The sequence below is a fragment of the Pseudopipra pipra genome, chromosome 2 (genome assembly GCF_036250125.1).
Source record: "Pseudopipra pipra isolate bDixPip1 chromosome 2, bDixPip1.hap1, whole genome shotgun sequence".
NCBI lineage: Eukaryota > Metazoa > Chordata > Aves > Passeriformes > Pipridae > Pseudopipra > Pseudopipra pipra.
The window spans coordinates 65333550-65350853 of NC_087550.1; the positions used below are offsets into that span (position 1 = coordinate 65333550).

Consider the following 17304-nt stretch of genomic DNA (forward strand, 5'->3'; position numbering starts at 1 on the left):
ATGCAGGGCTTTCAGCAAGGAGATCTGCTGCTACTGTACTGTGATATTTGCTGAGGCAGATACAGTCTTATAGTGTCTATTCCTCTAGACATGACAGCACGAAAAAATAATGCTCAAACTCCAGTGCACTGTCATGACCCACTGAATGTTTGCGCATGATTTTGAGGAGCACAAAGCAAGTCTCAATAAGCAAACTAGTACTTTCCTTATGCCTTAGTTCTGTCACATGCAGATCTGTGTGGTAGCAGGTGGTTTTCTGAATATAGCTGAGATAGCACAGCTCTTTTCATGGCACAGGTACACCTGCTCCTGCTTCCTCTTTGGTGGTTGCTCTTGATCAGCCTTGCTTTCCACAGTTAAAAGCAACGTGGCAGAGATTAGCTATTTTAGCAGTCACACATCTGCTCTCATCAAATCAGACTGGACTTGTAGAAGTAGATCTGGTCACCAGCCAATTCAGTTCTTCACTTCTGCCTTCTCACCTGACACAAACTGAATTTTTGCAGATAGGCTGCTAGCAGTGTTCTCAAGAACACTGGCTTAATTTCCTTTACACTTTCTATTCTTGGTTTAGTCTGGTCTGAGTTAATTTTTTTTTTTTTTTGGAGGAGAGGTGTGGATAAAATGAAAAGTTGATTGAAGAAATGTGAAGGTAAAGGTAGGGATAAAGACTCTTGCTTCAGAGGTGAGACATGACACTGAAGCCATCTTCTGCTGTCACATAATGAAAATGTGACAGCAAAAGGTTGTGAATGCACTAGAAAGCTTTGGCCATTGTCCCCTAGCAAAAAGCAGACATATATCCAGTACACTCCAAATCTTTCTGGTTAATAGATGTCACAGATGAAAAGAACTTGGATGAGTGGTTGTCAGTAAGCAGGCTGTTAGCAAAATTTACTTAAGTAGGTCAGTGTGACTATAATTAGAAGTAATGGGGTGAAAGTTAGCAAAGTAAAATATGAGCGAAATATCTGGAAAGCATTTTGAGTAGTGAAGTGTGTTGGACTGTGAAACGTTCTCTACTGGTGTTGAAATACATACATATGTGCTCATCATTTATATTCCGTGCTGGTTTGCCTTTCTAATGTGATATGATAATCATGTGTCTATGAAAATTATTGGGAAATCTTGGCACCTTTGATTTAATCCTAGCAGTATATATCTCTAGTGGGGCAAGTAGTGAGACAAATATCATAGATCAGAAATAACCAGATGGCAGGCCAGAAGGGCTCTGAGTTTGCTCAAATGTGGAGTAACAGGGTACCAAGCTGTGGGATGATAACACCTGGTTGCCTGTTAGCACTTTGTGTCAAGGCAAGACTTTAATTTCCCCAAAAGTAGAGCAGCGCCTGCAACAGCCTCATGTGTGCCAAACAATGGCTGCTAATGTATTATATCTTCATTTTCTCATCAGGTATAGATTTAATGGGAGACATTCTTGATTTTAATATTAGTAGCAACAAGTGCATGGCAAACTCCACACGTGTAATGAGGTGCAACTCCACAGGTATCTCCCACCCACTGCAATATGTTGCCAGCAGTTTTGAACTCTCAGTCTTTGTTGACCCACTGACACCACGGGGAGAAGAGACATGCTCCTTTCTATCCCTCTGCCCCAGTGTGTGGCTTTTTTATAGACTTCAGAGGCAGGGAGCATACTGACAGTAACACCCCTGGTGTTGCAGCTCCCTTGCTACAGACTGTCTGCATTCTTTCTTCCCCAGCAGACATCTAAACTCAGTGTGCTCCTTGGCTTTCTGGTCAGTAACTTGGCAGAGGATACCTGCCCTGGAGGCAGCCAGTTTCCTGCCTGTCATGACCTTCACGTGACCCAGTTCATCTCTGAAACCCTAATGTATCATCTTGTGGGCTCAGCATGCGGGATTTGCTTCCAGACCCACACAGGGTCTACATGCAAGTGCCCATAATAAGTATGCTAGGTGAGAACATAGCCCATGTAGCTGACTGGCATATTGATACCTCAGGTGACTTGAATCACTTTGCAAGTGCTGCTAGTTCTACTGACTAAAGCTGTGATAAAGTTGGCTAAAAGGTATATGTCTAGTGAGATCTGAGATGGCATCCTTCTTGGATTCTACCTGTGGACAAAGAAGGATATAGTCTATCTGACCAGTGCCCAGGGATGTCTCAGGCATGTAGAATATCTTAAAGGTCATTAGTTTCTCTGTTTAAAAAATCTAATCCTGTCCTTGTTATCCACTGACAACAGAGGGAGTTTTGGGGACTTATCTCAAATGTCGATGTCTACATTTAGACATTTAACGTAGGTGTCTTAACCCTGAACTGAATCCCACTCACAGTTTTATCTTCCAAAAAGAAGTAGTCTAAGGACATGAGATTGCCTGAAGCAAAATGCCAAAAACTTGCTAGTAAATGATTGTCAAATATATGCAGCACTTTGACACAGCTTTCATCCAAAGAGTTGGTTGCTTTTCAGAAATAAATATGAGTATGCTTTTAGGGTCCCCTGCTACTGGGTGTAATTCTCAATTCTGTGTTATTTACCATATTCCGATGGACACATTCAGTTGCATGATCCACTGCCCATTTCTTCTTGTTCTTATGTTGTTACAATTTCTTTTCTGGCCTTGTCCTGTCAGTTGCTAAGCCACTGCTAAAAATGGTGGACATTTATTACTCTTACAGATCTCTGTAAAATGCAGGATGAAGATACTCCTGTTCAGTCAAACTGAGTAATTGTTTCTGAGGAGTGTTTTATTAACAGCTGGTTTTTCTACCTTGAGGTTGACCTTATGTTTTGAGACAATTAGCTTGATTAAGTTCTCCCTGACTTGCCACTGTGCAATGAGCTTTGGAACTACTCTGTAAAGGCAATATCTACTATCCTTGAATTAGTCCCATTTGTCTCACTATCTAAGCAAATGAGTGTGATTAGTGTAGAAACAGTTCTATCCCTGAAAAACAAAATTGCTCATTTTTACCATGAGAATGGTTACCATGGGAATGGTTACATTAAAACCTTGTCCAGCATCTCCTTATACAACCAGAGGTAAGTAAGCACTTAAGTACAGTGTGTGCCAATGGCAATTCAATTTTCCCCCTTGTTCCAAGCAGTGAGGGTAGAAAACTGAGGGATGCGTGCTTCAGTAACATGCTATCCATGACATCTGATAGTCTTGAAATTTTGCTACTGTAAAAAAAAGTTGCTTTGAATATTTTGATTCCTAAAAGGAGTCTTCTTTCCATTCACAAGCATTAATTTTAAAAAGGTTTACTTTTATTTGTTTGTCCGCTTTTTCTCCTCAGAGCTCTGGTAAAACAGTATCAACTGCTTTTATGATGGATGATATTATGTTGACAGTTCCTGATTATTTGTTAAGGGCTATTACATGTCTGGAGCTGTAGCTCTCAATGGAAAGAATGTCGTAATTTTAGATTTCCTTGAATAGAAACCACTGATGTTTTTAGTACCCAGAACATCAGGGCACTAACCCACTTCAGCAGTGAGCAGCGTTCAGCATAGCTGTCTGTGGATGTTCTGGGGGTTAATGGGAATCCTGTGAAGCAGCACAGCTCATCAGGGACAGATGGAGATCCCTGCCAAGGACACCGCTTGAGGTGTGGGGAAGCAATGGCTGGAGGGCACGTTGCTGTATCAAAATTTGTTAGCTTTGCTTTCAGGGAAGATGTTACTGTCAGGCCAGAATAACCTGTTCCTTATTTAGTTAATGAACCTCCTGTGTGTGGAATTTCTAAGAGTCATCGTTAGATTTTCATCATTTTCTTTGCAGTTTCATGTGTTCTTTTTTTGGTTTGTTTGTTTCAATTGCCCTACTGTTCTCCCTAAATACCTATTTTGGATATTTGTTTTTTCTTTCATCAGGTCCTGATTTGTCCATATCCTGATATGTGCACTCTTACATACTTCATAGACCATCTTCTGTCTTGGTTTGCCTCTCACTTTAGCAAATTTTTCTGGCAACTAAAATTTATCTTGGCCTGGGTCTCCTCTCTTGCACTTACTTGAAAGCTGAAACCATTTTATTTGGTGTTAATCTCCTAAATTCCAAAATCTATGCGTAAATACTTTGAGATGTGTTCTGATTTTATAAAATACAATTTTCTAAGAGCTTGCATTGACTTGGATGGAACCTGATGTTATTTTTTTAAAATTATGTTAAAAGGTGCTTAAGTTAAAGTTCAGAAACATTATGCTTTGGAACAATGTGCTGAGTGTTCAAAACATTGGCCTGATCTCATATTAACATGGCAATTTAATAAGTGAGAAGATGAAATATAGTATCTAAACCTATGTTGTGTTTACAAGCTCCTTTTTTTCTTAGTAGCTACACCAAACTGTTCTCATTCACATTAGTAATATTACTTTATTCCTTGCCTTCAGGAATAAATTTTTTCCAGAAGTTCAGTATCAAAATAGCATTATTTCAATTTCTTCCTATTCCCTGAAGTCAGAAAGAAAGCTGAAACCCTTCTTAAAGGGAAAACAACAATGCAGGAATGCAGGTAGTCTGTCTATTACCACTAAAGATAACCTTCATCCTTTAGAAGTAAAAAAAAAAAATCTGGAAAAAATGGAAACTCCATCACTAGCAGCTGCGTTTTAAAGAAATTCATACACTCAGTATGTCACTAACTGTGCAATGTTACCATGCAGGGGACTATGGAGAATGTAGGACAGACCTGCACAGTGATGAATAATGTTAATAGCTTGCACATATGTATTTGAAGGTCAACTTCTTTATGCAGCTTAGGGGCAGTTTCATCTCTCAGAAAACTAATTTCAGGGAAAAGTAGGTATTACTTCCCTTACCAGCTATAATGAATTGTACGTATATATCCCTTGAACATGAGTGACCTTCTTTAATATTTTGGGACAGTTCATGAGATTTCTAGTGGCCACCAATGGTTTGATATGTTGGTTTAGCACAGCATCTGAAAGGGGACATGTGCCATAACTCATGGTGCAGTCCCTTATGTGCTGCTATATGTATTTGTACATAGAAGAGAATTAGAGTAAGAAAAGGGAAATCTTTCCAAAATAAGATTGCCCCACAGCCTGCAGATAGGTTATTTATGTATCTGGTTTACAGTAGTGACAGGAACCTGCATATCCCTCATGTCAGAAGATATTCCTGATACTCCTAATCAAGATAGGGCGTGCCGTCTTTTGTACATTTGTATTCCTTTGGTTTTGACCAAATGCAATTTCTTATTTGCCATTTTTTTCTTTTCAAAACAAACTTTCCGAACATCTTTGGTTCAGAGACTTCTTCAAATGCAGATATTCAGGCCTAGATTCATACACACCTATACCAGGCAAAAGAAAGAAATAGAGATTTGACTGAATTGTTTGCAGCAGAACTTTCCTTCTCTTTTTCCGCTAACTCTAGAAAGACAACAAGATAAATACATTCCAACTTAGAAACCTTAACAAGCTGTCTAAATTTAGATATATTGCATCTAGGTACAGCACCACTGCATATGGTTAATACCTACAGTATTTACCCCTTACATTCACTGGTATGAAGTGGATGTAATTTTACTTATTTCAAAAAGAGTAAACACTACAACTTTTAGCCTCTTGATGATCGCTTTTCTTTTGCCTCACTGTTATTTATATTCCACCTATCTTACTCGATAAAATAAAATGGTGATGGGTATATTTAGAACAAAGTTTTCAAATATAAAGTTCATGCTGTTCACAGGGAAGGAACATTTGACATTCATAACTACAAGAGGTCATAGAGTCAAAGACTTACTGAGTAGTAACAGAGTCAGAGACCTGTGTGAGACATCTAAGTAAAGAGAAAACTGACTAAAACTGGAGCACTGGGGAGGAAGAGGATTGCTAGAAGTAAAGAAGTTCTTACATATATGCATCATTGAAAAATTAAGTACCACAAGCATTTCTGTAATAATTTGTAAGTATAGAATTGTATTGTAAATAAATAGTAAATAAAGAATAATTTGTAAAATTATTTTTTTTTCCTTTCACCAGAAGTTTATTGACTGAGAACAGCTGAGGAGGGAAAGAACATGGGTTATTGGCAAATTGAAGGTTGATGATTATGATACAGACTTGAACAAGAAGATGGTAGGTTTAGAACTTAATCAAGTAAAATATCTAAGCCTAAGATAGAAAAGTATTGAAATCATTGTACAAGAATGCAGAGAGGTGTATCTTGGAGTAACAGCTACACTTCGGTCACTCAGAAGAAGTGGTATGACAAAGGCATAGTGCAAACATGAAGGAGACAGAAGGTTAAAGTCAGCTGACCACTTGTGGATGTCTACTGCCAGTTAAATGCCTGAGGGTACCAGGGGTGTGACATAAGAGCTAGAGGGGACCAGTGCTCTTTCAGGGCAGCAGCTGGGGACAGGTGGGGCATCCTGGGGTTTTCAGGTGGCACCAATGTGCAAGGAATGGGCTGGAGCTGTAAAGAAGCCAGATTTGTGCAGCCTGGCAAAAGGAAGTCTAAAGAAAGTATAGTTTTTTTCCAAATATACTGGAGGAAGGATGATCCTGTCAGTAGTCCTCAACAGCTGAACTTAATTTAGGACTGAGGAAGTTGTCATGCCAGAAGAATGAGGCTTTGTCACTCACAGAAGCAGTGGAGGGGAAGGTGGGCCAAGCGGGGAGATCCCAGATACTTGTAATAGGGAGTCTGATTTTTACAGAGTCAGATTGTTTGAGAGAGCTGCTCGTGTAAGAGGCTGGGTTTGGTGGCCCAGGAAGCCTTTTCCAATTCAGACTTCTCAGGACCAGGAAGCCATGCTGATTTTCTCTTGACCGGCCTTATGTCAGAGTTCAAATGAGATATTTATAGTAATCCTTAGTCTGTGAATCTCTCATAGCATCTGGTCTACTTGATAGTTAAAGTGTTTCAAAGAGTTTCTTGTAACCAAGTTTCATTTTCCTGAAATTTTAATGTCACTTCCTGTTCTCTTCAGCTTTTATTTGGTTGTCTTGCTGAAGAGGTATTCCTACATTAAGAATCTGAGTTAGGCTAGCTTGTGTTTAGAAGAACTTGTCCCTCTGGCTCGAGGTGCAGAAACACAGGTGCTTCAAAATGAAGTTGCTTACTCCCTATTTCCAGAGATAAATCTGATTACTTTTTAAACTAGATGAGCGAAAAACTGCGCTAAAAGCATGCAGAATTAATCTTCTGCCAGTTGGAAATCGTGAAAAGATGCATTTTCCACAGTGAAAGTTTTATGTGTCAATTATTTGGTATTTTCCTATGTGTCAAATATATTTTTTCTGTGAATAATATGCTGGAATAATGAATTATATGTTTGGGAGAGGAGTCATTATTTACAGTAATGGACTTTACATAATACCTCAGAAAGCAGTTCATAAGTAAGTGTTGAGCTAGATTTGTTGTTTAGATTTTCAAGTGACCTGTTTTTTAAAGTTTCTGTGTTGTAATACACCGATGCATATCATTCTGACCTTTTCCCACACAAAGAAGAAAATACAAACTTCCTGAAGAGTGCTCCAAGTATTTGAGCTATTACCAATCTTACATAATTACTACTGGGTCACAGATCTATAGAGCATTATAACAGACGTGCCTTTGTAAGCCAGGGAATCCCCATGACAGCTTTCTGGTTTCATCACCCCCTAGCAATGAGAATTCTCTTATTGCTACTATTTATATTTTTCACTCCTGTTCTAACTTAGCAGGAGACTTTTAATCCTGAAATGTTATTTGGGCATAAGCATAAATGACAATTTGGCCATGTAGGCAAATTTCTGGAAAGAACTGTTCCCCTGGATTTAAGAAGCCTTATATAATACCTTATCAAGCTATTCATTAGGGCATGTTCTGTGCTATACATTTAAAGGTCTTGAATTATATGAAGCTGTCATTTTATGACTTCTGGTAAATAGGAGTTGTCAAAGTTTTGGTTTTCTATTCTATTCTTTGAAGTCTTTATTGATACAAGGGCAGGAAGGGCTTAGTCATCACATAAGTATACAATTTCTTGAGAAAAATGCTAGCATTATTTTTGTCAGCCTTTGGTCCAGATAGTAATTAGGTTTTGCTGTTAGACTAGTTAACTAACCAAATTATACATTTGACAGATTTAAATAAAATTCTTTTGTTGGGGGTTTATCACCAATGTGTAACCATTTTTTTCTAGACTTGTATAACTACATTTTGTGTTATCTAACTAATTAGATTGTGGAACATCATCTAGTATTGAGTTTAAATGGTCTGTTTAAATATAAATTTGATTTTGATTTGATTGATCATTATAATTCTTTTTACTTGAGTTAGTGGGTTATTATTGGTAGGTGAGCTTACGTAACAAGTTTTCCTGATTTTAGTTTTATGAAGTCCTTCAGGAACATGTATTAAAATGCACTGACTCAAGTGTCTCTAAGCAGTGAGAGGTCAGAACCACTAAGGATGTGGGTAGAAAAAGGCCAATAAATTCCAAAACCTGAACAGTTTCTCCTAACTAGCCTTTATTTATTGCCAGCTTTTGTTTTATTTTAGTTCAGCCTCTTTTGAGGCTCCCCACAAAATACACATACCACTCTGAGGGCAGCAGCCAGTACTAAAGTGCTTATGTGAGCGTATATGTTTGTACACAGATCTCTTCACAGCTGGCTCTCTGTTGGCTTAGATACTACGAAGTGTTGTAACTTATCCTGAGGGTGGCTTAGCTTGTACATCTGAAAATGGACCCACAATGGAGAGTTTTTATTAGCAAATCTTTACTAGAAGTATTTGGGCAGTCTGCCCAAACCCTCCCTTTTCTGGCCAAACTGCATGCTGCCTGGAACTGCATCATGTGAAGCATGGGAAGACGTGGTTCTGTGTGAAAACGTACCTTGAAACACAGAAAGATCACTGCCACTTATAATGTAACTCCCACAAGTAATGCTCCTGTCCCATATTTCCGAAGCTAACCTGCATCCTCTCTCCTTTCCTCCTCAAATGAACTTGTACAGTCAGACCCTTTCTGCCCAACCATAGTTTGATTTCTCAGCAGAAATTGTGTACTTTCTTCTCCTGTGCTTTCCACGTTTGGAGAAAGACCACCCACTCTCTCCAGGAGCAGGGGACAGCCCACTCCCCACATCTCCTGAGAATTGTTGCCATGCTGCATGACTGCTGCAGAATTACATCCACAGGGCATTAGATTAGCACTACTGTTGGAAATGCTGGAAGGCAGCCTTATGTGTAGCCAGATGATACTGAAGTACTTTCTCTTGAAAACTATTTTTGAGAGCTCCTTTAGTTTACCCAGGGGAATAACACCAGCCAAGGAGACAGGAAGGTCAGTTCAACTGGATGATGCAGTCACTCAAGATCATTATCTGTGTTATTGCTGTCTCTATCCTTCCCACCCCAAACTAGGTGCCTACTGGGTGTAGGCTGGACTCACATCGTTCACGCTCCATCATTTCAAAGAAGTTCATGTCAGTCAGTGGAAAGCAGACTTTGTCTCCTTTGCTCTGGTAACAGGCTTAAATGCTTCACTATTCATTCCCCTCAGAGCAAGCACAAATAGCTCAGGCTTCAGAGTCATTCCCATAGATTCCCAAGGATATTTGCATAATTCTACCCATCAGCAAGAGGAAACAATACATCTTGTTTTTTTCCAAACAGTATCTTTTTCTAGTTTAAATAAAACTGGAAAGATGAACTAATTTAATATTCTCATCTAATGATACTTCTGTGAGCTAGTGGTGCTCTTTCATGGGGGAGCTATCTGATTTTTCGCTCATAAAGTAAATAAAATTAGGCTCAGTTTTAGGAGTTTTTGAAGAAGGAAGTTCTTGAATATCTCTGATTTTCAAAATTATGCAGCTTTGCAATACTGCATTCCTGACCCTAAATCATCCTACCCCTCTATGATCAGTTAGTAATTTCTAATGCCTCTCTTAAAGGTTTTTTTTTATACTTTGATATTTCTCAAACCTCAAGCTGATACCATTGCTGACCTTAAGGGTCACTGTTAAAAGAAGAACCTGTCATTCTCAACTATGATTTGCTGTGACATTAGCCCCAGAAATGCAAATTTTCTTCCATTTGGCATCAAATGAACTTACAGAACATTTATATGCTATATATGAAGCACCATGCTTTAACCCCCCCCAAAATGCTATGAAATTGCATCCTGTCTTAAAGTTTGGAAAAAAAAAAAATGCCAAAAACCCTAAGCAAGTAGTCTGTGTCACTGCATCAAAGGTTTATCACATTCAGTGTCAGCATTTGCGCTCTCCTGGGACTCGATCTTTTAAGATGCTCATATAAAATGGTGGTAGAGTTTATATCCATTGTTGTATATCCATTGTACCTTGGCCCCTGAAAGTTGTTCTTTATAGCTGATATCCTGCCTTGCTGATTTTGAAGCTAGAACACAACATGACAGCTTGCCTCCCATCATTCACTGCAGCTGTAAGTCATGTTCTTTGCTTTACTGCAACTTGGATTATAGGGTACTTAAACCAGAGAACAAACAAGAGGTTTAGCTCTTTTCCAAAGTAATCAATGGCCTCAGAGGGAACGTACACCATATTGAGCTATTCAGTTTATCTCCTCCATGCATGACTCAGTGTTAAAAGCCCAAATTGCTACTTTTGCTATTGTTAGCTTTCAAGTCTGAAGCTGATTGTAGTTCTAACAATGAAAAATTACTTTCAGGTGAGGATACTGTATTGCCAGCTAGAGCAGTTGTAAAATAAACAGTGCTAAAGGCATACATGGTCAGTGAAACTCCATCACCTGCAGCTGAAGTTGTTTGAGCAGTCCCTGGAATCAATCCAACTGTTGTCTCAGCCCAATTAACATCTTCCTATGAAATTTTCAGGCAAAGTGTGGGAGTTAGCATGGACCCCAAATTATTCCCAATAGACAGTTCTCATTCAGCTGTCCTATTTTTGGGTGAAGTATGTTTAACAGTATAGGCACAGCCTATCCAGTTGATCTCAATGCTAGAAGCATGTTTAAGTTATTTGTTTAACTTTGGTTATATGCCAGTTTCTGGACTGATGCTGGGTTCAGAGATCAAAGACTTACTTGAATTTCTTTTGTGCTTGTTGAAATGAAACAATCTATTCTAGTGACTGACAGTGAAGGAACTTTATGCTTCGTTTGGACTGTGATTTATCAGAGCTAGAGTCTTGCTTTCCAAAATGCTCTTTGAACATCATTTTTACTGTGTATCAAATAGGGTTCTATGTCAGATTAAAGCTGGGATGTCACACGTCTATTTTAGAAAGAAAATTTCATACTTTCTTGAACACAGCAAATGTCAGAAACTTTCCTTTGCCATGAAAATTGCACATAAAATAGTTTCAGAAGATCACAGTGAAATCAGCATGTTATTCACTTGTCGTAAGTTTTCTGGTTTCCTGAGTAGGGTGACACCATAGCAATGAAGTTTCGGGGAATGGTTTGTTTGTTTGTTTGTTTTTCATGCAAATAGTCTGAAAAACAAACTCATGAGCAAAATCAGAAGTGTGCTTTTGATGACATCAGAGAAGAAGCTATATAGTTTATATGCTGCTATAGTAAGTGTAACAGTGGTCAATGTTGGAAATAACGTATCTTTAGAAGGGTAGCATCAGTGAGGGTTTCAGAAATTGCACATGTGGATACTATGGAGCACATCCATGTCCCTCCAGCTGCTCATCTGCTGAAGAAGATGTGTTGTCATTGGTCTTTTCCTGTCTCTGAAAGGGCTGCAATCCATAAGCACAGTTGCTGTGACTGGCAGTAGAAATGGCTTGTCACAGAGGCCCTTGGTGCCTGTTAATGGGTCACTCCAATACGTCTCCTGCACCTGGCTATTGATGGTGTTTTGGCATAGGGGACAGCATGCAAGGGAAATGCAAGTCAGGGTTTCCTGGAAAAATAAGGAAGATATGGTCATATGTGTAGAGGAAGCAAATACGGCAAACACAGAGGTCGGATAAATGCCAAGGAATTCTAATTGCCTTTTTTTTTTTTTTTTTTGAGGTGTATCTTTGATGGGGAAATTTCTGTGTACCTGCAATTATAATGTGCATGTGTGTGTATATATATATATACACACACAATATAGCACCAGAAGAAAATTTCCTATTGTTTATTTAGCATCAGTAAAATTCATAACATCAGACTTTCTTAGAATTATCAAATTATTAAATAATGATAGAGTGGAAATGTAAAAGGTTTGCAAAGAAGGTGAAATGTTACCGTTCCTGGCTGAAAAAACCATTCCCATATAATTTGAAATAGTTGTCTGTAGTAGGTGTAAATAAAACTGCATGTTAAGAAAAAAAATCTTGCCTCATAAGAATCTATTTTCTGTCAAAGTATTACAGTTTCCTTTTTTGTATACTTCTCCTGCTCAGGTGCTGATGATATTTCCTTGGCATGGCAGGAAGCACTATGTAGTTATTTAGAGAGTTATTTTGTCTTTGTTTCTTTTGAGAAGTCTTTTTATTATGTGTCTGATGTGTGGACTCTTTGGAGACTATAGTTACAATTTTTCAAGTTTTGAACAATATTTTTTTTTCTTTCATTTCCCTCACACTGTTCTAGTGTATTGGACCTCTTGGTTTTTTAGCCTCTTGTTCCTGCAGAGAAGTTCAAAGCAATTGGAGACTTCCTTAGCTCTGCTGGCTACTCTGAGCACTTACAGCTCTCATGATATGCCCATGTAAATTTATCATATGCATGCATTTACGTGTGACAGCACAGTAACGGTTGTCATACAACACTATCTACCTGTAAATAAAACAAACAAACAAAAAATTATTTTTGTAAGCACCCATGAACTATTATTTTTGATGTTTACATCACCTTCCAGGATCATACTGTATCAGCAATTAATCTCTGCTTTCTAATTGCATGTAAACATAGATTTTTAGTTAATACAAACCTTTATGTATGGATGATATTTTCAGGAAGTGGTGCAGGCAAGAAGGCTTAGCAGAGGACAGCTATTTGGAAGAATGACAATGCGTGCTTAATGTGTCTCTTCTGAAAGAGACAAACTAAGCTCAGATCTAATTTTCAAGAATCATGTGAAGGTAAGCAAAAAAGGTTCCAACAAGTGTTTTCCTTATGGCGTACAGTGAGACAATAATACATCTTCCTCACACTTATAAAAATAAAGAAACAAGGAATCCCCAAATGACCCTAGTGAAATTATGGTAGATCCCATCCATAGGTTGCTTTACTCTTCTTCTACCATAAGCATCTCTATGATGCCTGGTTTCATTGATATAAGTTAATTCCTAATTTGACTCACAATAAACAGGGAGATAATGATCTGTTTATTCATTTCTGTGCTTTCAAGAGAAAGAAGTTTATAGCATTGACCTTCCAGTTGCAGTCCCTCAGTTTGCTCCACGTGTCTATAATGTGTGTGCATTATTCAATGTCTGCCTGACAGATATGAAATAGAGTCATTATTGAGACCGAAGTCATTGTGAGGTGGCAGCTGGACTCAGGTAGGATGCCCTTCAGCATCCAGTACCAGACCACAGTTTGTGAGCAGAGGAATGAAGCCGTAAATCTCTATGGCTATCATGGGAATTTAGCAGCCCACCTTCCTGGTAGATGCCTACTTGTGAACTTCTACACTTAAGTCTGTTAAATTGGGTCTGAACATAAACTTTTTTCCTTCTTGAATCCAGTTTTGAAAGGAAATAATTAAAATCTAACTGGTAAAATAAAAGTGCATTAGCCATAAGAATGTGATATCTGTTCCAGGAGTATAAAACTCTGCAATGAATCTGCAGTGTATTTTACTTAGAGTGAGATTAACAGAACATAATCCACAAATTGTGCAACCTCTAGTAGCCCAGATTGCAGACCGATACCATTTTGTTGGGAAAATTGGGAAACATCTTGAAAAGGATTGCAATTCCCAAGCTCCTGTATTTGGATATGGAGGAGAATTTTTCTCATGTGTCTCCTTTGCTTTCTTCTGCCTGCCTCAAGTCCTGTTGATCTGCTCTGAAAAACAAAGTAAACAACTCAATAACAGCCTTTGTACTTTTGTACTTACCTCTCATCACACTGCATAAGAAGAGTGGAGAAGATAAATTACTATGTTCCTCACTTACTGTTAGTGCCTTTTTTTTTTTATGAATCAAAACCTAAAAATAATAAAAACATATATTATCTTTTTAAACTATGATCTCAACAGAGATTTTAATGACTGAAAGGAGTAAGGAGTGGAGGAAAAGACAGTGGTTTACTGCAACTTGCATTATCAGCTGAGAAAATTTCAAGAAACTACAGTTCTTCATCAGATAAACTGTTCAGCCTCTAATTGAACAGCAGGGGGAAATATTTTTTGTGTACTTTTTGCTTTGAGGTCAAATTTTTCTCTTCCTTCTTTCCTCTTCCTTTTTTTTTTTTCTTACCCAGTAGAAGATTGACTCAGGAGAAAATCATTCTGTTAGAAGGAATTATTTTTGCAAATTCCTTGAATAAAGTATACAGAATAAAAGCACAGACATTAAATGCTTTCTTATAAGTAAGACTTTGGAGTTGTTTTATAACTGCTATGTTTTTGTATTAATTCTGGTTTAGAACTGAAGAGTACAGAATCAAAATTGTGACTATTATCTACCACTCCTTGGAATATTATCTCCTATGGATTTTGTTTTTTCCTTTTGAGTTATGAATTTTAATTTATTCATTAGTAAGTGCTGCTTAGAAAAGCATTTTATGTGAATGTTTTTCTAATAGCATATGAGATTGAATCAAAATCTTCGTAGGGAAGCTCACCGCTGAACTGTGCAAAATAAGTCTTCCCACAGATAAATAGGGAATTTGAGCACTAGGAAGATGTAAATGCTAATAACTATTCAAATTCTATCATATTCTTTCTGCCCAGCCTAAAGAAACAGGTAGGAAGGGCTGTATTTAGTTGTCTACACACAACCCTTAAATGACACATGGCTTCTGTAGGATGTCAGAGACATTTTCATGGAGGTACCAAATGTGCACAGACCTCGTGAATGACCTGAGACATGCTGGAGTACAGATGACGTAACTAGAGCATCTCAGAGAGGCCTCAGAAGCTTATACAGGCAACTGAACCAATCTCAGAGAGGCCTCAGAAGCTTATACGGGCAACTGAACCAATCTCAGAGAGGCCTCAGAAGCTTATACGGGCAACTGAACCAATCTCTAGGTGACATAGCCACTACAATCAAGCTTAAAAGATGTGAGTGCCCTCTAATCTACTGAGCAGTGGCAACTGTGCATGAGCATACTCTTCAACTGTGGGAAACATGAGGTAGTGGAACTGAATGAAGAAATTAAGGATGAAATGGAGCTACACTTTTGGTGCAAATGACATTGTATCGTGTCATTTCATGTTTGCCACAGGTCTAAGAAATGCATACAAGCAAATGGTATGCTGACAGATATGCTTTCACTTGGCATGTTACAAACAAGCAATATTTTGGCTTTTACTCTTGCAGATCTTAGAAGTTCTATTGATAGACACCATTTGAATGTGTTTCAACATCACTTTTTAGTATGAGTTTTAAATACTTGTATATTGCAAATATTAATTTGATGCACTGTACCCCCTAAATTACTGACTTAATCTTTATTTTCATCTTGCAGAGACAAAGTATTAGAATGGCATAAAATATGGCCCAGTTCTACTACAAAAGAAGCGTCAATGCTCCCTACAGAGATCGTATCCCTCTTCGCATCGTACGGGCAGAGTCTGAACTGTCTCATTCAGAAAAAGCCTATCTGAATGCCGTGGAGAAAGGAGACTATGCCAGTGTAAAGAAGGCTTTGGAGGAAGCAGAAATTTATTTCAAGATCAATATTAACTGCATTGATCCCCTGGGAAGAACTGCACTCCTTATTGCAATTGAAAATGAGAACCTTGAGCTCATTGAGCTGCTCTTAAGTTTTAATGTGTATGTGGGAGATGCTCTGTTACATGCCATACGGAAGGAGGTAGTTGGTGCTGTGGAGCTGCTGTTAAACCACAAGAAGCCCAGTGGGGAGAAACAGGTACGTGCAGGATTTTCTCTGAGTTTGTGGTCTGCTCTAATGTAAAGAGAGGAATTGGGCCAAGGGAGTAAGCAAAAAGAAAAACAAAACCAACCATCATCCTTGCACACAAATATTTAAAATCAAAAAATCAGTTACGTTGATGCTGTATGCATTGTATTAATCTGTGTTTAGACATCATAGAATCACAAATTGTTTTGAGTCAGAAAAACCTTAAAAATCATCTAGTTTCCAACACCCTGACATGGGCAGGGACATCTTTCCCTAGACAAGGTTGCTCAAAGCCACATCCAACCTGACCTTGCACACTTCCAGGGATGAGACATCCAGAACTTCTCCGGGCAACCTGATCCAGTGTCTCACTACCCTAACTGTAAAAAATGTCTTCCTTCTTCCCAGTCTAAACCTACCCTCTTTCAGTTTAAAACTGTTGCCTCTTTCCGTGTCATTACAGGCCTTGGTTAAAAGTCTCTCTTTGTCTTTCCCATAAGCCCCCTCTGTATAATGATAACATTATTCCTGTTGGAAAGTCTTTAATCATTCAGAGAAGCAAATAATTCCAAAAAGAATAGTAGTGGTAATATGTGGTCCATTTGAATTAATTATGAAACTCCCATAAAAGTCAATGAATGTTTCAACCCCTCCATGGGGAGGTCATCATCTCCCAACTCTGCAAGGCAACACTGGGAGGCATGACCGAATTGATCAGAACTTCAGCCCTGTCTTAAGTAGTCATCCATCCTATCAAGTACACCTAAAAAGGTACAAACTCCTCTCCCTTTCTCCTGTCTTCTCTCAAAGGAAAAAATCATTGCATACAGGCTCATTCATAATGTGATACCTACTCTGCTTTCCCTTGCACTGCCTTGAGAGACATCTCCAGGAAGTAGTTAGCCTTCTCATTTTAAGAAAAGAGTGGAGACAGGATAACATAGCCCATTAATTCTGATATTCATTGGACTCTTCTAGGAAGAAAAACCTTAAAAGTAGTTATAATATTGTATTATATTTTCATCAATTTCAAATTTTATGTATTATTGATACTCTATAAATGTATTTCAGTGAATAGTATGTTGAATGATTACAGCCCTTTCACAGATAATGCATACAATATACTTTAATTACAGTATAATGTACTTGGTGTGGATATAATTGCAGATAGTAGGTTAAAAGTATAATTTTTGCTGATAAACTAACACAAATTCTATGCTTTTTTATGGTAGGTCTTTGTACGATAGTATATGCCTGTCTTGTCTTCTAGACAGTAAAAGCAGAGCTCCTTTAAAATGACCAGAAC

General features: G+C 38.2%; 1 protein-coding gene across 2 annotated transcripts in view; it reads left to right on the forward strand.

The window, feature by feature from the left end:
- TRPC4 (transient receptor potential cation channel subfamily C member 4) overlaps positions 1-17304 on the forward strand; it is a 134318-nt gene that overhangs the window by 33973 nt on the left and 83041 nt on the right. The window contains exons 2-3 of one of the 2 annotated variants that reach the window (XM_064645849.1): positions 12917-13042; positions 15603-16007. In XM_064645849.1, coding sequence (XP_064501919.1) covers positions 15630-16007 — 378 coding nt within the window. In that variant the 5' untranslated portion in view covers positions 12917-13042; positions 15603-15629. The remainder of the gene's footprint in view (positions 1-12916; positions 13043-15602; positions 16008-17304) is intronic. The other variant, XM_064645848.1, reaches the window with a different exon arrangement.